Genomic DNA, 21,641 nt, shown 5'->3' on the forward strand with positions numbered 1-21,641 from the left:
TTTGATTTTTAATATCGAACCCCTGGCACAAATATTAAGGCAAAGAGGTAAAAATTCAGTTTTACTGTGGGCAGCTTCTCCTGGAAGATAGCTTTATATGCCGATGTTTGGATTTTGTTCACCTGAGATATGAGTCAGGCTCTTCCGAATTTGATGACAGAGGTGTACTCGTTTGGGAGGTTGTCTGGCTATGAGATTAACAGTAAAGGAGAGGTGATGGAATGGAATCAAGATCTTCAAAACATTAAGCAATCAACATAATTAAGATATCTGGGAATAACAATATTACAGAATTTAGAAGAATTTACCAAGATGAATTTAGTGAAAGATTTTAAAGAGGTAGATAAGATCTTAAAGAACTGGCATAATCTCCCTCTCACTTTGTATGCCTGGATCAACCTGGTTAAGATGTCCATCTTACCCAAGTTTTCTTTCTTTGGGCAGGAAGGGGGATTAGACTTTCCTGGAAGAAGCTAAGAAGAAAACTTGGGACTGGCGGTCTTGGGCTCAGGGACATTCAATTGCATTGCTGGGCATATCAATTGCAGAATAATAGGATGCTTTTACTATGACATGATAGTACACTTGTGGGATGTATGTATAATGTTATGCTGGTTAATATCGCAGATGTGGGTTTCATGTATAAATTTGGAGCTCCTAACAGCCTCAAAAAAGTCTGGCTGATGGTATTAAAGGCTGCAGCAAAAACATGGTATGATTGCTGGTCTCTTCTGGGTAGCTCACCCTATAGCGAATGGGCACCAGTGTGGGACTCACCAGAGTGCTCATTGGACGGTCTGAAAAAGCCCTTGAAAATTTGCAGAATAACACGCTAGGGGGAGATGATGGAAGGGGACAGATGCCACTCCTGGGATGCATGGAGAGACTTGACGAATGATAGGCTGTGTAGGTTTAAATTTTATGAAATATCTGCGTGGTTCACCGCAAGCAAAAGCTCGATGAAGAAGGACCTTGAATCAAGAGAGAAAGAGGTTGCTGATTGGTATGGATATTTGGTTAGAGCAGCAGAAGAAAGCAAGAGATCTCCTTATTTGGTCTGGGAAGGTTGGGAACGGTTCTAATTATGTTACAAAGTGCCTCTTCATCTTACCTGGTTTTAAAACTACAGATATGGAGCCCTATTCACAAACTGCACAATTACAACTGAGTTAAATCTCCTTCTGAGCAAAACTTTCAGGTTTTTCTATTTATAAATTGCTTGATGTACACCTGGAAAGCTGTCCCAGGTGCAGGATTCAAGGGGGACTTCTGGGAATCTCATGCAGGTTCTTTACTGGGGCTACATTCCCTACAAGGAGGTCTAAATAGTTTAGAATTCACACAGCCTAGGAACGAATTTCCTGTGCAAGCGCACACTTCACGATGGAGAAAGCCATTACCCTCCGACTGCTCTAAGCTTGAGAGTGAGTCAACACCTCTGCCATCCTGAAAGAGAAGATACTACTGGACTTGGTTGGAATAAAGCTTTCACTGTTTTCATTGTGGGAAAGAGTCAGATCGCCCTATGTCTACAAATGTTCATGATTGTGAGAAGCCCCAATATTCCAATGCATATCACGTCTCTGTGATTAGGAGGATTTACAACTATGATATGATACGGTTTTTATAAAGCGCGACTTACACTCCAAGGAGCATCTTGGCGCTAGTGGTAAAAGTGTCACAGAGGAGGGGAGAAAGGAAATGTACGGGCGACTAGTAGGGGGAGGGGGGAGAGGGGGCTGAACTAAATTGTGTTAAGTTAAATTAGTGTTAGGACGAGGGTGTCAGATGCATTAAAAATCCAGGTTTTGAGAGCCTTACGAAACAGGTTTTCTGAAGGGATCAGACGCATCTGGGTGGGGAGCTTGTTCCAGATTTCTCAGCCCCTGTGACGGAAAAATCAGTGGTAGTAAATGAATTTCAGTGTGCCAGGAATCCATTGGTGAGTGTTAATGAACTTTATTTAATGAAAAAAAAAATTGGATTGCGTTTCCCTAAAAACATGTGGAAGGCCTATAGCATAAACCAAGTGTCTTCTTTATTTAACTGCCTATTAGAATTTAACTATCACAATAAGGATCTGATTGTTTTTCCCAAAGGAAAAACGAGAAAGTAATTACATAATGCAGCAGTCTTTACTTAACTGTGCCTGCGTTGTTCTTTAAAGCATAAATTATGACATGCATTGAATGATATTTGAGGTTGTGGTAGAAAACAAACTTGAGGTATACAATAGTAATTTATACTACGCTACATAAGAAATTTCAATAACGTAGAAACCCAGTCTTAAATAATTTCTGGAGCACATATTCAATACAATAATGTATACTCACATCAAACTCAAGCAATGCATCTATTTGACCCTGTAAAATTGGCATTCCCTTTAATAATTTGTCTGGGACCATTGTTCTCATTACACCATCAGCCCTGTAAACAATCAAAAACAGTACATTACTGAAACAAAACACAAACCTTAGAGTGGCCAAGTCATTGAATAAATCTGTAAACTGCAAGGCAATATTGCTACGAAAATCATTTAGAAATTGCCAAGACGAGGTCCAAAAGACTTAGCTGTCATTATTATGGATACAATTGATTGACAATTGCTACTGTCATCCGGGAGTAGCTATACATTTAGTCCTATAAGATATTAAGATGTTGATGCCTCAGAGGTTACCAGGCATTAAAGGCAAGTCAGTTGTTCGCCTATTTCAGACTGGTTTTACAGGTTATATGTGCCATTTATTGCTTGGGTGGATTGACTGAAGGAATAAGTCTATATATGGACCAGCTACTTCCTTGCAATATATTCTCATTGCAGCTTGCTTTCAAACTACATCCTGCTCTTGGACTACTATTTTTGGCACTTTGGTTTTACTGGCAAACATGTTTAGTGCAATATTTATTTTCTAGTGTATATAACATGTGTTGACTAAAGTCAGTTAAAGGTACTAGGGAAGATTTCAGTTGTCTCTCTTCTGGCTGTAAAAGTTTTTGTTAAGCAATGTGCCTGACAACCAGAGAGTTTTCTTTGTAGGAAGGGCAAATTAGGAACTGTTAAGGAAACAATCAAGCCAAGCATTGGATGGGTCTGGCTCCACATGTATTTTAGGTCTATGGGTAAGATAAGCTTGGACATTACACACTTTGTATTCTAACATTATGTGGTAGGAGTAATGAAGATTTCATACAAGACAAGCACAACACATGTTTAGGCTTTTTTAGAGTGTCGATAACAAAAAAGATGAAATCAGTGAGCAGCTGGAAAAAATGGTACAGTAGTACACACAGAAATTTTCCCTGCACTACAATAGTCCCTGTAAACAAAAATACAGAAATACAAATTTAAATCTAATCTTATTTGTCGTGCATGAGCAGAAACTGGCAGCCTACAGAAAAAGGTCAAACACCTTTGGGAGGAGAGCTTTGGTAAAGCCCAAAAGTATGTCATTTGCTCAAGAGATTTTGAGAATCCCATTCTGCATTTCCTCATTCTCCACAGTCTCGATCATTTATGGAGGTGAAAGGAGATCAAATTGCAATCACAAATAAATGCTGCAAGTGTGTTGACTTAGCTGCTTAACTGAGATATCAATAACATCGCATTGTCACATACATACACATATATATATCTCAGGTGATTCCTGGGAGACTGCTTAAATAGTCACCGATTAGTAGTACTATAGGTATCAGAGTAGGGGGTGACTAGTGTGATAACTAACTCCACTTTTTCCCTGGGTAGTCAGTTTTTCAATCGTTTCAAAAGGGGCTCATGCATGATTTTTCCTTGAGTGATATCTTTGAAGATGTATGAGCAATTGTTCTTTATTTCGTTGTATCTTTATTGCAAATCAGATCTTGATGGTATCTAAGTTTCTCTACTTGGAATAGAGTGTTTGGTATTTGGGCTTCACGGTTACTTTTTCAAACATTTTATTAAATGTTTATTTTCTAATGTATATAATGTACATAGTCGAAATTAGGAACTTTAGGGGCATAGTACCTGGAATTGGGGTGCAGATTAGTGCAGCTAGTACATAACACAAAAGTGTTGATGGGTCTGAAGAGAACTGTATTGATGAGGTAAATCAGCTTGTCGCTGTTACAGTTGGTGAATTTGGTTTGTAGCCAAGGTCTGTTTGTGCCTATATCAATCTCGATGGACTTCTTAGTTTGGGGACAGGCTTGGCAAGAGCCGCAAGGATGATGGCCTACTACAGGCGGAAGATCCCAAATAGTGCCAAGAGCCCTTGGCATCTTATTAAGCGGTCTCGTGTGAACAATCTGATCTCTAAGATTTGGGCCATTATTGGATGCTGCGCGTGGGTGGGTGGGGGCAGAGTGGCGCGACCCCGGGCAGGAGGAGAAGCAAGCAGACCCCGGCGAGATCCCCCCAGGCCCGGTGTGTGACCCCCCCCCCCACAGCCTCCCGGTGCCAGTCGTCCCTGGAGGGGCTGCGAGACTTGAGGAGCAGCATGAGCCGCTGGCAGAAGTTGTGGAAAGTTTCCAAGAAGATGCCGAAGACGGTCACAGTGAGTGCAGCGATCGGGAGAGGGGTCCTGTGACAGATAGGTTACCGCATCAGCGTCTAATAGAGTATCTGCTGCATACAAGGTGGCGTAAAAAGCCTCCAAGTCATTGGCAAATTCCTCATCCCGAGACCGCAGGGAACCCACCAGGTGCCTGCAGTTCAGTGATCCTCCGGTCCACTGCTTGAGCTCTGAGACTATGTGCCAGCATGCGCTCTGCCTTTTTGACCCCAGCTCAATATTTCTGTTGTACCCTAAGCCAGCTGTGTGTGGTGGTTTTGAGAGGGAGAGGGCACAGTTTGGGGACTCTTGTAAGGTTAGGGTGGGTGTGCAAGAACTGCACAGGCCTCGTATTCCGAGGTGTGGTGGGAGCTTGACTAGGGAACGTGATATTTTGCCTGTCATGTCACGTTATTGCACATTGTGAAGTGTATGGTTCCCATTTCATCGGCCCTTCAATATTTAGGGTTGCACGTCCTCCCTTTGCCTCTTTAGGATTCCAACGGAGCCTTTCCAATACACATTACCTACAAGATGAATTTACTCTCCTGTGATAAATCAGGAGACGGTGTTAGCCAGTGTTGGAATGCGCGCAGAGTGAGTTTCACAAAAATTAATCTACCCCTTTAGAGTGCAGAGCAGGCCGGCAAGAGGCCCCCTCAATCTTAAAATGTTTTATAGCCTCCTTGGGCGTGCAGTTCAGCTACAACTATCGCTCAACATCTTAAACTGTCATCTCCATCTTCTTGCAGCATAAAAATTATTTTTTCCTATAATAAAGACTTTTTATAATAGCCATAATGTAACTACAGAGGTCATGGACGTCTTGAGATAACTTCATTGCGACTAGCACCTCGCGCCACCCTGGGGACATGTTTGCCTCATAATAATCACCCGGTCAGTCTTGCTTTGCTAATTAGAGTCAGAAGTCTAAAGGTCAGAAGCATGTGAGTCACAAAGTTTTCATCTTGTGCTTGAACTTGACTTAGTCTCCAAGTCTACAATAAAATATACCAGATGCACATCCGCAGGTTTTTCGTGTGGTTCTTACGCAAATAGATTGGTTTGCACGTTGTAAGTTAGAAGAAACCCAATCATATCATCTGGTTCTTTTTACTGGTATTTACCGTTTTCAGTAAAGGCAACACTTTTGGTTTCCCCCCCTTATACATTCCAGCAGGTCATATATGATGAAATGTAATGGAGCAGAAGACCCAGGAAATACCGGGACATGCAGAAAGCACCTAAATCTGTATGTTGTGCTCCATTTCTGAGGGCACGACTCATCGGTGGTGCGAGCGTGAGCCTCACTGTTAAAACATGGTATTTCAAACTGGTATTTATTTAAAGTCTTATAGTCTGAATTCAGCACCTGAGCATAATAGGAGGGAAGGTATGAAGCTCTGTGGTTATACTGACTAAGCAGCTACCTATGTTATGCCATCTATTAATGTAATAACTGCACTTTCACAATTGCTTTATTAACCTTCCTGCTTTCTCAAATTTGCTTGAAAATGCACGATTTTTCTTCCTTTTTTCCAAAATGTTCTTGGGGGGTAAGCACCCCAAACCCCCCCTTTTGGAGTTCGGGCTCGCTCGCTACGCTCGCTCGCTACGAAGCTGTATGCAAATCACTTTGCACCCCACCACTTTCAAATGTCACCCACCGCCCCTGCATTCCGATACTCGATTTATGCAACTTTGTAACAGATCTGTCTTTAAATATATTTCCCCCGTACAAGCGCTCATCCTAGACAAATTTGTTCAATCTGTCTATTTTAGCGACATTACAGCACTGTATCACATTGCATTTAAATGATGCTCGACATTAAATCAATATTATTTAGTAAGTAAAAGCGAGCACTTGTTGCAATACCATGTGATTTTAACGACCTATCACAGGACTGCATCACAAAGAGGCTCCACTTCCTATAAAATGTAAACAAAGAGGCGGCCCTCCAGCGGCACCATGTGATTCTAAGAACCAATCACGTTACCGCATTTAAACGAGGCTCCGGTTCTGTACCGGCACCTCCCCAGTCAGCTCGTAAGCCAGCAGAGAAGTACTGACGGAGAGGTAAGCCCAGGCACTTTTTCCCGTTCTCTTAAGGTCTAGCAAGCGGGAGCACACTGCTGAGTTAGCTACAGGAGTCTGTGTACACAGTACGCTTACGAGCAAAGCAGGTGTTGGTGATTTTCACTTCTGCTAATCGCAATTTTAAACGGCAGTCTGTTGAGCATCTTGGCACGTAGTTTCCAGATATATTCACGAGTGATGTAGGTGCTACCAGCTCTACCTCTGCGCAGTGTACTTGTGAGATGACATTCTTTATGTCTATTGAGGAGTCAGCCACGCAGCTTTCATATGCATCATTTGCTGTCGGGCAGTTGTGGATGCTAGATACCACTTTTCCTCACTTACCGGCTGGATGCTATGGTACCAACACACCAATATGCTTAGGCAGCGTTATATGTTTTAACAGCTAGCGAGTACGGTACTGGGGAACACCGGGCTGATCTTTAATAAGCTATACATCTACTTATCAATCATAACGGATGTCCTGATCCATTTCTTGTATACTGTTCATTTCATAGGTAGCAATTACATATACCCCTGTTTCTTGCTTCCTTTTTAACCACAGCGGTGCTTTCCTCATTGCCTGAGCCGCTGTCAGGTGGGGTGAGGTCCATAACTCCTATGACTTGGGTAAGATGGAGTTTGTCTTACATGTAGTAATGAATATGTAATGCCTTCGTGTATTAAAATGATAGCAAACTTCGATGTTGCAATTGATATACATAACTTATATGAATGTATGGTTAAACTCCACATCTTTATTTGTATTGTCTACCAATGTTACTTGTCTGTAAACTCCTTGTGTGTCTTTGTTTGTTTCTCTCATCAGTGACATGCAGATTCTTATGCAGTCACATTATTTATTTATCTTTTCACTTTTCACTTTGCAGTAGCACAAGCACTTCCTAGGTCCTGAAGAAGGCAAGGACACAGTTATCCAATATATTTGCTGAAACATGTCGACCACTTTTTACACCCAGGCAGTTATTTGTTAAAACTGCTATTGATTTTTTAATATTGGAGGAGTGGGCAGAACCAGAATAAAATGTTGTATTGCTCCCTCACCCAATTTTATTTCACCACTATTCACATTTCTCCTCACATGCACTGCAAATCAGTCACCTTTCCACTCGTAAGTATTGATTATCAATACTTAGACCATACTGGTACCTACCTGGTTATTGGAGGTTATTCTAACAAGGCCTCCCTGGTTACCGGTAGTTTTCCAGGTGTTTGGTCAATAAGGAATCCCAAATGATGAAGGGCGGTTCCGTGTGGGGACTGCTGGGTATCCTTTCTAAATCACATTGAGGTCAGGGTATCTGTAACCTTTTGACTTTTATTTTTCCTTTGTTGGACAGTATAGTACTGTCAGGTTACATATCTTGGTAGACATTACAGTTCTCTTCAGACCCATCGACACTTGTGTTATGTATTCATGTTAGGGAACGTGTCTTTGCTTGGTCTTTAAACTCCCTTGGGTCCCCTCCCATCTTTAATTTATTATAGTGCAGCTAGTAACCTTACTCAAACGCTTTGTCCATCATCCCCTTTGGTATCGCTTTGTTTGCCCTAAGTTAGCAGGGTATGCCCAGACGAGGGTCCCTTGTGCACTTTGCCACTGGATTCAAGCTAGCCTGGCGGATGACGGCTGCTTAGCCAGAAACCGATCCCAGGATGCTTGTTTCCAGTCCAGGGAAGACATGGGTTGGCAGTTCAGGCTGAACTGATCCCATGAGGCACAGGGTCAGACTGATTTGCATATGGCCATGTCTGAACTGGGGTGGTGGAGTGAGCTAAAGAATGATGATGGATTAAACCCAGATCAGTTGACTGGGGGTGAGTGTTTGATTTGCTCCAACGCTCCGTCCATCATCCCCTTTGATATAGATTTGTGGCACAACTCCAGCACTGTGTCACCTTTACGACATCAGATGCGTCAAGCATCTCTCTATGCTTGCGCCATGGTGCGCTGCATTGTAAATGCGCGCATCCATGGTGGTGCAAGGGGTTTGAACCATTACGCAAATTAATTGGCACATCCCTGCTGATATGCAGAGATGCGCCAGTTATTGTAAATCTGCCCCATTATGATTTGCAGAAACAACTAGGTAAAAATTATACCTACAGTCATTTCATGTACAAAGTCGCATCCATACTAGAATTTGGAGTGTCCAAGTGCATTCAAATGTTCTGTTTGAAACCTTCGAGGGGCTCCAAGCTGCTTTACTCATTCAAGTTTCTTCCCTGCAGTCTCACCAAAGTAAGGGTGTTAGCTGTTGCCTTTTCCATATATCCAAGCGCCACCTCAATAAGTTTGACTGCTCTGCATATCAGCTGTGCGTCTTTGCCCATGAAGCACACTATGATTGCCTCCAATTGTCCGTCCCCTAGTCTTAAAATAAGGTGTTAGTAGATTCATCCTTGGGCCAAACCGATAAGGGCACACAGTTATAATACTGGATACGGACTCATCCTCTAACATTTGCAGGACTATCCACATTGTGAGCTCCAGTTAGCACGTATATCGTCCAGCGCTAGGAGTTGAAATCACGCATGAATTTTGTTCTGCTGTTGAATTTTGTTTTTATCTTTAAAGTTCATTGTAACATAGCTCTGAGCTTAGTCTTAGTTATAAGTAGGTGGTAGGAGCTCCCCTCTTTTCAACCTTGATATCTCCTTGCATGCTCCACAAATGATACTGCTAAAGAAGGCTCTCTGGCTTTATTCTTAAATGAGCTATAACTTAATGTACTGTCCAAGAGCTCAGTAAGACTCCGCTCATCTAATATTTGGGTTAAGTCCTTTATTACGAATATTTTGTTTAATGTAGAGTTATTTCCATAACCCCCTCGAGTCTACCTTCTGCTGCATTGTTCAACCTAAAGTGGTATTTAATGAAAATAAACCTGCCATCCTGGCACAATTGGTCAGCCCAATATCCAGTCCACAGTCCTGTTTTATCTTAGGATTGATAGGAATCTTCTCCAGACTCCAGAGAAGTCTCCTAGCTTCAGTTGCACTCTTGTATCCGTGCTTAGCATAGGTTTGGCAGATAGTAAGGAGTTCAGAATACTAGAGTTGTTTATTAGTTTGCCCAAAGTACTGTTCTGTGTACATTGTCGAAGTGGGCACTAGTCAAAGCAGCATACATATATATTAGTGCCATGATGTATTGACTTTTGGACCATTAGACTGATCGCCAGAATGTTGTCCACGGTTTTGCACCCCTTCTCAAACCCAGTCTGTAACAGAGCAGCTGATGCTGGTCTACCGCAGCAGAATGCGTGCAAAGCTTTTGGATTGTGCTATCGAGAAGGACAATAGTTCAATAATTTTTTAGCTCATGCAGACTTTCCTTTATGTGCAGTGGTTGAAAAATCGAGCACCTCAACGGTATCAACTCTGGACTCCAGGTTCAACATGAATATCAAAATAGCTATACCATTTGGGCCAGGAGAGGTGTTCCTTCTGCTTGAGTCCAGAGCATTTGCAATAATTTTTTGTGTGAATGTTAATGCTAGAATCTTGCTCTAATTATGTTGGGCTATTCCCAATTTTCATCATAATACAGTACAGAAATTAACTTTAGCTGGTATCTGCAGCTATTTTATATGTCTCAACTTTAGAACCTTTCAATAAACGGATTCTCCCATAAACCTTTTAGAATAGTGCAATGTTTGAGGTTGTGCCATCTTTTAACTGACTGGGTATTGTATGACCACGTCATAGCGATTGACCCTCTTAGAATTACATGATCAGTGGTAATGTGACCAAATATCTGTTGGCTGTCTCTTATTGATATGGAAGATGAAGAATGGGGTTACTCTACTAATTTTGTTTTTAAGGATTAGGCTAGTCTCCACTATTACCAAAGGGTTGGTGGGAATTATCAAAGTCTATGTGCTTTTACTCTTGTGTAGGAGTCCATGGCCAAAAATCAACTTAAGTTAGTATGTGTGGTTGCTGGATTTTACCGTTTGCTTAATGTTGCATTAATAATGGTGTTTTGTTTGGCAAAGACCTCATATAAAGTGTGCCATGTTTTGTGTACTGGGACAGTTACTTAAATTCATCGTTTGGTCTCTGGTGAACAATTTGGTGTAGGAGCCTACAAGGAACTAACAAACAGCTGGCAATGTCTCAATATTAGTACTGACTCTGCAAATGCCCCACAGGTGAAAATGCAGTTGAATAAAGACAACGGATAGTCAGTTGGAAGAAGAGGAGGGACTAAATGACAGACATAAAACACACGTTGGGGCTCTCATTGAATTTGAGTTACTCACAATCAGATGGGGGTCTCACGCAAATGTTTCGAGATTTCTTTAAGTAGTTACTGCAATCCCGGCTTCATAGCAGGATATTAATTAAGCTAAGTGGGATATACTTACAAGTGGCATGATGGGTGTAGTCACCATAAAGACAGATAGAACATGTTGCAGTCCTTTATTTGATTATGTGTTATATGTCATGCCTGCATTTGGTTGTTCATTGCACATTTACAAAAGAACAACTTAGGGTAACAGTAGCCCCCTTCCACATTTGATAAGTGGGAGCAAAATTTATCAACAGAAGAACTACAGAGTAACATAGGCATATAGGTTTATAGTCAGCAGTTGGACAATGGCAATATAACTGGGTGGTGTAAACGTGCTCTGTCTGGACGTACTGAAGGCTTGAGCATATATGCTCAAGCACTTAATGTAGTGCCTCCAAAATCTTCCTTGGCGCTTTATTCAAACATGCAGTGATACTTTCAAACCCATTTACAGTATTGGAAGAAAACATTACTACTACTAAGAAAGCAAACTAAAATTAAAATAAACTATTCTCCATCTTGAACAGTGTTTTCTTGTTAGCTAAAAGCATAATATTACTGTGCATACACCACCTTAATAGAACTATAACAGGTCATGGCAGTGATTTCCAGAAGCATAATCTTAGTGTTGAAGTACTGTTATTGTAAAATAATGTTTTCCGTTGTAGTCGTAGTTGTTCCTTGCAGTGCTTAATTTGTAAAAGAACGAGTGTCAGTGCCCAAAGCTCTGTTCAGAGGCATGCGGCAGGTGCTATAAAATGTTGGCGTGCTGAAAACCAAGGCTGCAAAGTCTTGTTTCCACCTCAGAGATTTTAATTCACAACCAGACACTTTCTGTAGATTCCTGCTTTCTCCTTTTGAGACTTTTTATTTGTTTTTCCTTTCTCTATTTTTTCCAATTGTTCGATATAAAAAAAATAAGTGTCGGTCACAAAAAATGAGTGCTGGTGGGTTTCACTGGCAACCACTGCCTCAAATTAAGCACTTGTTTCTACAGTGGTAAATATGTTATTTTAAAACGTTGGACGCAAGAGCCTCAGATTACAGGTTTTAACACAATAAGTGCCGGAACTCCTCTCGATTTTAAATGCTTCATCCTCCAGCCAAATTAAGTAGCTGGTGTAGAAGGGGCTGAAGCAAGTGGTCATGAAAGGAGGAGGTTGAAGGTATCTCCTGATGTTTGGAAAGAATAAAAATAAGTATTTGGCATTTTAGGAAAACAATTTTTATATACTAGGGTCAAAGGTCTGACTTTCGTATGTGCACAAGCACTAAAAAGAAAGTATCTTCAAATATAACACCATCGTGCAGAAGGTTTGATGGTTTAGCCTGATTAATTATGAGAATCAAAATCATCAGTGCATTCCACTTCATTAGCAAAGTAACAAACACGCCTGTATTAATTTGCTCTCATTCTCTGTCACAGACTATAATAGAGAAACAGCCTTTGATATCCTAAGGAAAATGCAATGCCCCACGCAATTAAAACAAATTTGAGCGCTTTATGTGGCAAAAAAAACTATATACTTTAATGCAGTAATAACCAGAAAATGTTTACAGATATATTCATGTAGAAAAGCGTTGCATTCACAACATCTACGTACTGACATTCGAAAACCATCAATGATTAAATGAAAATCCCTGGAGCTCAGTACGTAACACTACACAATGGCACTTCCCCGGAAATAAAAGAAGCCTTAAATTAAGACCATAGGCAAAATGCTTGAAGAAACGCAAGGGTACCTTTCTGGGCAACTATTCTTTGAAAGTGATGGAGCGAGATTTAAACTTGCAAAGTTAAACTTCCATAACATAATAATTGTATTAATGGCATGGGTTGAAGAACTAATCAACTTAGTTTCAAAGTTGCACACATTACACGTGGGATTAATATGCTTTTATGTTGCACTTGCAAGTGCGTGGAAAATAATAAACTAACCTTTTGTTTTGGCAGTATTAAATGCGGCTGTTTAATTAATGGCATGTGCTTTATTATTTATGTGCAATGTGTTTGGTCATGTCTTTTCTGTGGCAAAAGCTCGTGGAGAATCCTGATGGCCTCAAAGAAGAAGGTTTTTATATTGCTGCCTTTTGTGCTTCAGCTAGTTAACATAATTAACTAGGTTAATATTTAGAAGGGGGTGGGTAACAGAATGGGTCTCAATTCTCTAATTAATTACGGTCTTGTGTTTGTTTAAATACTAGTTCCCTGAGAGGCCTTTTGGGCCTTTGCAAAAGATGGCGTTTGTGAAACCTGTCCAGAGATGAGCCTTGCACGCGTATGATGTGGAAAGTTTTACCACATTGAAAAAAAAAATTACTATGAAATGAAGACGTGCATATTGAGCTCATGGTGTTCTTGTCAAGGACAGGAAATGGCAGAATTACCAATGTGAGGAAGCTATGAGACTGTTACTCGGATGAACATTGATATTGCAACAATCCCCGAGGAAGTTAAGATTCATGAACAATAGGGCTAAAGAAGAGCCCGTTCTTAGTTTGAAAGCAATGATGACCTGTATGGTCCGACATTTGTCAGCCAATGGGAACGCAGTTGTCAACGAAAAATGACATTTTTCCTAGTAGATTAGACAGTTAGAAAGGTTTAAAAACGGACCCTTCAGGCAGGAGGGGGCTCTTGCTTCCCGATTCCAGAGTGACGTGCTGTCGGACTGCATTTGCACGTAAGGACAGGTGGCTTATTGATTATTTCTTTAGGTGAAGTGAGTTTAGTTAGGGAAATAGAACTTAGGCAATGGAAACTTTATTTTTGCTTTAATTCGTGCTGAATGATTTTCCTTTTAAACTGTCAGACTAATGTGCCTTCCCTTGACAGATGCTTTCAAAATTGCTAATAAAATAATGATTTCTAAATAAAGATTGCTCTTTCCTTGAATATAATAAAGTTATTTTATTAGATTTTTGAAATGACAAGCTGGTCTTGTTTATTCATGGTCTAGTTATTATTAGATCCATTCGCATTTGTGACTTAATTAAATGACGTCAGATTAAAAACCATGGTGATTTTTAATAGACTACAGATGTATATATCTTTGTAAGTAGTTTATGATTAGTGTGTTTAATTAGGTCACATGATTCAGTCGCTCAAAATTGTCTCTTCAGTTTATGGGCCTTAGTAGAGATTCATGATTATTGGTGAGTATTGTGAAGATGACCAGTGATATTGAGACAGTTTTGCATTAGGGGGGCTGGATCAATTACTTGGTAGCAGAGTTACGGTTACTATGGTAAAGGACATGCTACTTGGTAGATACATAGGATACATGTTTAAAACATGTTAAGTTGTGTTCACTTGTTACATGTAGTCGAAAGGTTTTTTCCAGTAGTGTGAAAATTCCTGGTTTGCCGACAAAGAGTTAAGTGTGACAAGTAAGGTTAAACTGTGCATTTGTTCTGTTTCAAAAGTGGTATTGAAACATATATCACAAGTGTTGTGGATGTACAGCACAAGTTTAGGGATCTTAGGTGTGATAGGTTGAATGTATAGTGATTGTCTATGAAATTCTAGCTTTCGTGTACAGGGACAACTGTCCTGCTTTAAAACTCACTGCGAAAAGAATAGTAGAATTTATCCAAGCTCGAGTGAAGGGTAAGGTAGCGTTGTCTATTCTTATTGACAAGTGAGGATTTTTGTTGGCGGGTTAAAGTCCTACCAAAAATGTCATGTACGAATGGTTAGGGATTCTTTCCGTTTGATTACATGTGTGCAAGAAGGGTAGAACAAGGCTACTTGCTTCTATCAACGAATTTAAATATTCTGTGAAAATAGCGTCGTCTATTTCACGCGAAAGGATATCTGTTTGTTTGAAAAGCTATCTCTTTATTTTTAGCAAAACAGGCAAATGGTTTGTTTTATGTGAAGTTACTAACTGTATTTCATCGAAAGATTTGTAAAAATATGGCGCTGTGAAATTATTTTGTGAAGGAGGGGTCTGTTCAAGGAGTGGAACGGAGACAGTGAAGCTGCAGCGCCAGCATACGTCACAGGGTTCGCGCTGTGATTGGCTAGCATACGTCACAATATTCGCGCACTGATTGGCTCATGTGACTTGGTAGGCTCGTACCTGATTGTCTCACTCTGAAATTCAGTAATTCTATTGGCTGAACAGAGTAGTGACGTGGCTTAACCTGACTGGCTTGTTGGTGAGTTTCGCTCATGGATTGGCTGGAATAGCGGAATAACAGGGAAATATTTACGATCATCTTGAATTAAGCGGATTTGTTTGAAATGAGTTATTATTATTATATGTATGACGAAAAGAAGCCTTCATGGTTTCAGAAAATAAAAAATATTTTCAAAAGAAAATCGAAACGCGAGGTGGAAAATTACTTCATAAGTATAAGACACCCGCAGCCTATATGGAAGGTGACTTTGGTTATCATTCTTGCCTTTGGATAGATAATTGGATGGAATATACTAAAGATGATGGTGTTCCGGCTTGGCCGGAGGACGGGTCATTTAATATGAAAGTAATTAAAAACTTGAGAGAAAAAATTATCAGCCTGATTCATGAAGTGAAATTGCGCCCGCAATCGCTGCGAAAACGCAAATGCGGGCGCAATTTCCGTAATCGGCATTCAACAACAAAATAGCGAATTCGCAAACACATATTTGCGAATTCGCTAATATAATCGCAGAATCCCTGTCGCTGAGCATTAGCGAATCGGAAATAGCGACACACCACGGAATCTGCGAAAATAGCGAATTCGCAAAAAAAATCGCTATCGGCATTCAAGAAAAATCGCAATTAGCGAAAATCCCAAAAATCGCTATTTGCACGGCGCAAAATAAGGACAACTCAAAGCAGGTGGTAACCATGAAAGCCATTGAAATTTTTTTTCAAAAAACCGTTGTCCTATCACCAACAGGTACTGGCCTGACCAATCACACATAAGGACCATCAGGAGCAGCAGCATTAGGAGTCCCACAATGCCAGGAATGTACATGGTGGTGAGGCGTCGCAGGCTACAGCGATTAGCACGGAGGAGACGCAGGATCCAGGACAGGATATTCCGCCAGCGGGTCACCTTGCTGGGCCAAACCAGAGAGCAGATATATGCCAAATACAGGCTGAATGGGGAAATGATAATGCAGCTAATACAGGACCTTGACCCCCTGATGCACCACCCAACAAACCATACCAATGCGGTGCCTACACATGTGCAGGTATTGTGTAGCCTGCACCTCCTGGCCTCCGGAAGTTTCCAGGGGGTAGTAGCGGCTGCTGGGGGAATATCCCAGCCCACCATGTCACGCTGCCTCAACACTTTTGTTGACGCCATGCTCACCCAGCTACACCGTCACATCAAATTCCCCGCCAGCCAACAGGAATTGGACATGACAAAGCTACAATTCTACAATGTAGCCCATTTTCCACATGTGCTCGGATGTATAGACTGTACCCACGTCGCCATCTGCCCACCAGCTGGCATGGAGTATATGTTCCGCAATAGAAAGTGCTACCACTCCCTCAACATCCAGATGGTCTGCAATGCCAAGACATACATCACTGACATCGTCGCACGGTACCCAGGGAGTACCCATGACTCCTTCATTTTCCGGCACAGCGGACTCCACACACGACTGGTCAGGGGAGAGTTTGGGGAAGGACACCTACTTGGTAAGTACACTTTGATTGAAATGTCACATTGCAAAGATGTAACAGCGCAGCACAGGCAATCACCATCTGCTCCTCTCATTCAGGTGACAGTGGCTACGCCCTCCGTGAATACCTCCTGACCCCATACCTCTACCCTGCTACACCCCAGCAACGGCGCTACAATATTGCTCACATACGGACAAGGAATTGCATAGAAAGGACATTTGGCCTGCTCAAGAGCAGGTTCCGCATACTGCACAAGACAGGTGGGGCCATGTATTACAGTCCAGAAAAGTGCTGCCGCATAGTGGCTGTCTGCGCAATACTACATAACATTGCAACCAAGCGCCGGATACCTGTTGACATCTCTGGCAGTGAATCTGAGGGGGACAACCGGCCACCTGCACATGCGCGCCATGCACAAGGGGAGAACCCAGCAGAAGGGCACAGACGTCGCAACCACATCACAGTGAACAGTTTCTAGTACAACCACTGCCATCACCCCACAAATCAACAATGCATGCAAAATGTAATGATGACACAACGCTAATGTGTGTAGGAAAATAAATGTATTTGTTCAATTCACAAAATGAAATATAAGGGTCTGTGCCAAAGTTCAAAATAAAAGTACGTGTTCAATTCACAAAATCAAATATAAGGGTCTGTGCCAAAGTTCAAAATAAAAGTACGTGTTCAATTCACAAAATCAAATATAAGGGTCTGTGCCAAAGTTCAAAATAAAAGTACGTGTTCAATTCACAAAATCAAATATAAGGGTCTGTGCCAAAGTTCAAAATAAAAGTACGTGTTCAATTCACAAAATCAAATATAAGGGTCTGTGCCAAATTAGTCCAACAAACAGTATTACGCCATACTGCTGTGCATGGCAGGCTTGACCTCAGCCTGTGCCAGTGGTGATTACAGTTCTCTAGGTGTGCCTAGAGCGTGTACCTCCATAACGCCTCTGAGGGGCTTCCTCCTCCGGGGCATCAGGCAATGGGGGGGTCCTGGTGCTGCGGGTGGGTAGTGGGGCCTGTGAGGCTGATTGTGAGCTCAGGCTGGACGCCCCCTCACTCGCATCATCACCCCCCACAACAGATGGAATAGGTGGAGGGTGAAGAGCCACGACAGCCGTGGTGAGGGTCTCCAGCACCCTCGTCATGTCCACACTGCACTGGATGACAGTGTGCTGCTGTGTCAGACAGCGCCGCACCAATAGAGATGTGGCATTTGCCGACACATAGCTTGCCCTGCTGTAGGTGCCAAGCTGGGTCAACAGTTGGCGGTGGTGCCGGCGTTGCCCACCGCACATTCTATACATGGCACGGGTGTTGGCCTCCACGGCTGCAGCAATGCGGGCCATGCCATCTCCCACACCGGCCAGGACGGCCCTCATGCCTTCAATGTGGGTAGCAACAGATGCCACGTTGCAGCCAATGTTGTGTAGTTGGAGCTGAATTGCTCCCTGCTGCCGAGCCTGGCGCTGGTGTATGCGCAGCATCCGTCTCTCGATGCTGAGCCGCGCCAGTCCATCACCATTGGCCCGCCTGGTAGCAGATGTGGAGCGCTGGCGTGACCTGCCACGCCTGCCCTGCTGGCCTGATTGTGAGGCTGGGGGCTGAGTGGACAGTGGCGCAGCCCCGGATGTTGAGGCGCCAGCTGCTGGGGGTGAGGCCGCCGGTGTTGCAGGTGAGCTAGTCGCAGGGGGTGTGCCTGCTGGTGTGGCAGTAGCAGTTGCTGCAGGGGCCACAGGAGTGACTGACCTGGCTGCAGCTCTGGGAGGAGCAGCGGTGGCAGGGGGCACAATGGGGGCTGCCATGGCAGCGGATGAGGGCGCTGCAGCAGTTGCAGGTGGGACTCTGCTGATGGTAGTTGCTGGTGGTGCAGTTGCAGCGGAAGGGGCTGGTGCCTGGGTAGGTGTTGGCACCTCCACCTCCGGGACGCTGTCGTCGATCACCAGCCTGTCACTGTCACTGGTATCGCCACCTGTGGGGGTAAGTGGTGGACCATTATTTGTATGCATCTGGCAGACGTGCAGTTGCTACATGCATGCTGGGTGACATTCCCGGAATGGCAGTGGCTTTGTGTGCATTGGGACCTGACTGGCTGCATTGTGGTACTACAACATTGTGGCCAGACTACATCTCCCACAATGCTTCAGGACATTCCTTGATGTGCAACTATGACATGCCTATGGGACATTGGGGGAGCCTATTTGGTCATGGACATCCATAGGGGGCAGGGTCGCAGTCGCATGCCACTTACCTTGGGTGTCTTGTGTGGGGCGGGATGAGTCCAGTGTAGTGAAACCCACACAGGCCTCCCTCTCCAGGGTGTTTTCAACCTGGTCCTCCAGGGCGGTGTTCGGTGGTACCGTTGGACCTCCTCCTCCTGTGCCCGAGGACTCCCCAAGGCGCGCCGCCACCTTCTCCTTGGCACGGCCTCGGAGGTCGTACCACCGCTTTTTAAGTTCTTCCAGGGACCTGGCCGCCACTCCCACCGAGTTTACTGCTGAGGCTATCCCCTGCCATATGCGCCTCTTCTCCATTTCTGGGACCCTCCTCGAATTGGCACCGAACAGTTGGTCGTGGTTAGCCACAACACCCTCGATTAGGTGCTCCAGCTCCTGCTCGGAGAATTTGAGCTTTCGCTTTCTCCCAGACGAGCTGCTGGTCCCAGGTGCAGCTTCCTCAGCCATGGTATGGGTTGTGGCTCTGTGGATCACTCTACTAGCCAAGATGTGCAGCAGCTCTCCTATGTGCTCCCTGTCTCTGTGCCTCAATGTGCAAAATGGTGCTGGGAACCGGCAGCTTCCTGGTTGTGATGTCATCACTGGGCTCAAAATGCGACTTCCCGTTTTCCCGATCTCGCGAGTTTGCGATCTCGCAAATAGCGATATCGCTAATAGCGATATCGCTATTTGCGAGATCGCAGTCCAGCCGCGGGTAGGCCGAAATTGCGATTAATCTGCGATTAATCGCAATTTCAATCGGATTTTTCGATCGCGTGCGAATCGCTTTTTTTTAATCGCAATTATTCATGAATTCGGATTTGCGATTTCTGAATAGCGAATCGCTATTTTTCGCTATTTCAGAATCGCAAATGCCGATTTTCATGAATATGGCGGTATGTCTCTAGTACCAAAACCCAGACACTACACAATGTAAAGCTTTAGCTGAATGGGAGGATGAAATGTTTGATTTAGAACGGGAGAACAGAGGTGTATCAAGAGGTACAAGAATGAACATTAATCGAGAAACTCATGAAGATAGAATGCGTTGTTGGAGAAAGGCAGATATGTGTAATGATTTCTACCCAGCAAGATTTAGTGAGGAAACAAGTCAAAAGAATGCTGCTAAGATAAATAATATTTCTGAAGATAGTGAGACAGAAGATCCAGTTTTGGAAGAGATTTATATTACAAAGACAAAACACCCGCCACCTTATCAACCAGTTTGTTCATGGTCTACCCCGAGAATTCCTCAAGGAACTTCTGCAAGTGCTCCACCTCCTGGAGAAATTGATGAGGAGTCCCCATATAGAGTAAATCCAAATAATGTAAAATTTTCTGAAAGAGTAGGAACAAGAACTAATTCTGGTACACCTGGAGAAAGTAGAAATTATGCTGAAACTCCAGTTCAGGGAATTGAAATCCCAAGAGATAAAAAGAACAGGAAGACTTGAGGATATTCAGAATATTTCAGAATACCTCCGATCTAAAGAAGAGTTAATACAACAGTTAACTAAAGACATGGAAGCAGTAACGGTACCAGTAACCATTGGACCTGTTGTTCCAGTCATCGATCAAAAAGAAATTAGACATTCAGGTATAACTGTCCCTTTAAATGCAGAAATTCAGAAAGTAGCTAAAAAAAATTATTCAGATTTATCAGAAATTAATCGAGAGTAAAGAATGCCAGATTTAACTTTTGATCAAACTTTTTCAAATGATCAAACCCAATCTGTTGCAGGTTCTGATTCTGCATAAGTAAAATAGATTCATCCCGAACCCCACAGCCACCAGAATTTAAATTACTTGATGTTGCAAAACTGAAAGCGGATTTAGAAGAATTAATTATTGGCACAATTGGACCGGACAGTTTAAAATTGTATCAGGATGATGAATTGGTGTTCATTTGCAAAAGCATACAATGGAAAACGAAAAGCAAATACGATCTTTTAGAAGAAATGGCTGCTGAATTAGAAGTAGATTTAAGTAGACAGAAAAATTTGCAGAAACATTACAGGGTGGATTTCTCTGAAAAAGATATTGGGTACATGAACACTACAGGAAGGATTACTCATGTAAAAGAATTAATAGTATTTCTAAAAAGATTAGGTGAATTAAGCAAATGGAGAGTAAAATGGACAAAGAAAAGAGAAGAAGAAAAAGGAGAAAGAGGGGAAGTCTCAACTGAGTTTCCTAAGAGAGCTAGCTGGCGGAGGGTATGTTCATGTTCTTTGGACAAGGTAGGATATTTTGTTGTTTACAAATGATTTTCCCAGATTGAGAGAAAAGCCTGTGGAATGGTATTGACAGGTAGGTAGAGAGATTTGTTAAGGTCTCAAAAGTTCTGTGGATTGATCTTGATGGGTTCTTTGACATTGCTGTGCCTTCAGATCTTTGGACAGAATGTAAAATTTCTATAGATTGACCCAAAGAAGAACCTGCCTGAGATAAAGTAACAGGTGCACCTTCACCTGTTGTTACAAACCTGTATGATAAAGTGATTGTGTGGTTGAAAAATAAGATTCCCCCAAAAGAAGTAGATTGGGTTAAAATTGACAGAACAAATCAGGAGCCAAAAGTATCAGTACATTCCTTCTATGAAAGATTATTGCTGGTATTTAAACAATACAGTGGTTATGAAAAGTTGAGTGAGAAAGATATGAGCCATTTTATATACAGATTTGTATATGGCCTGAAACCTGAAATTGGTGAAATGATCAGATCAGGAATAGTTGGTTGGCAATCACTCTCAGTTGATGACATCCTGGGAAAAGCAAAATACTGCAGTGATGAGATAGATGCTAAGCAGAAAAAGCTGAAAGAAAAAGCAATGTGGGCACAGGTGAAAGTAGCTGAACAACAA

The 21,641-nt window shown here is 42.5% G+C and overlaps 1 protein-coding gene across 11 annotated transcripts in view; it reads right to left on the reverse strand.

Annotated features, from left to right (window-relative positions):
• SNAP91 (synaptosome associated protein 91) overlaps window positions 1-21,641 on the reverse strand; it is a 742,345-nt gene that overhangs the window by 482,478 nt on the left and 238,226 nt on the right. For all 11 annotated transcript variants that reach the window (XM_086926569.1, XM_086926565.1, XM_086926568.1 and 8 more), the window contains exon 6: window positions 2,334-2,427. In XM_086926569.1, the coding sequence (XP_086782695.1) occupies window positions 2,334-2,427 (94 nt within the window). The remainder of the gene's footprint in view (window positions 1-2,333; window positions 2,428-21,641) is intronic.

Source organism: Lissotriton vulgaris, chromosome 6 (assembly GCF_964263255.1).
Source record: "Lissotriton vulgaris chromosome 6, aLisVul1.2, whole genome shotgun sequence".
Lineage (NCBI taxonomy): Eukaryota > Metazoa > Chordata > Amphibia > Caudata > Salamandridae > Lissotriton > Lissotriton vulgaris.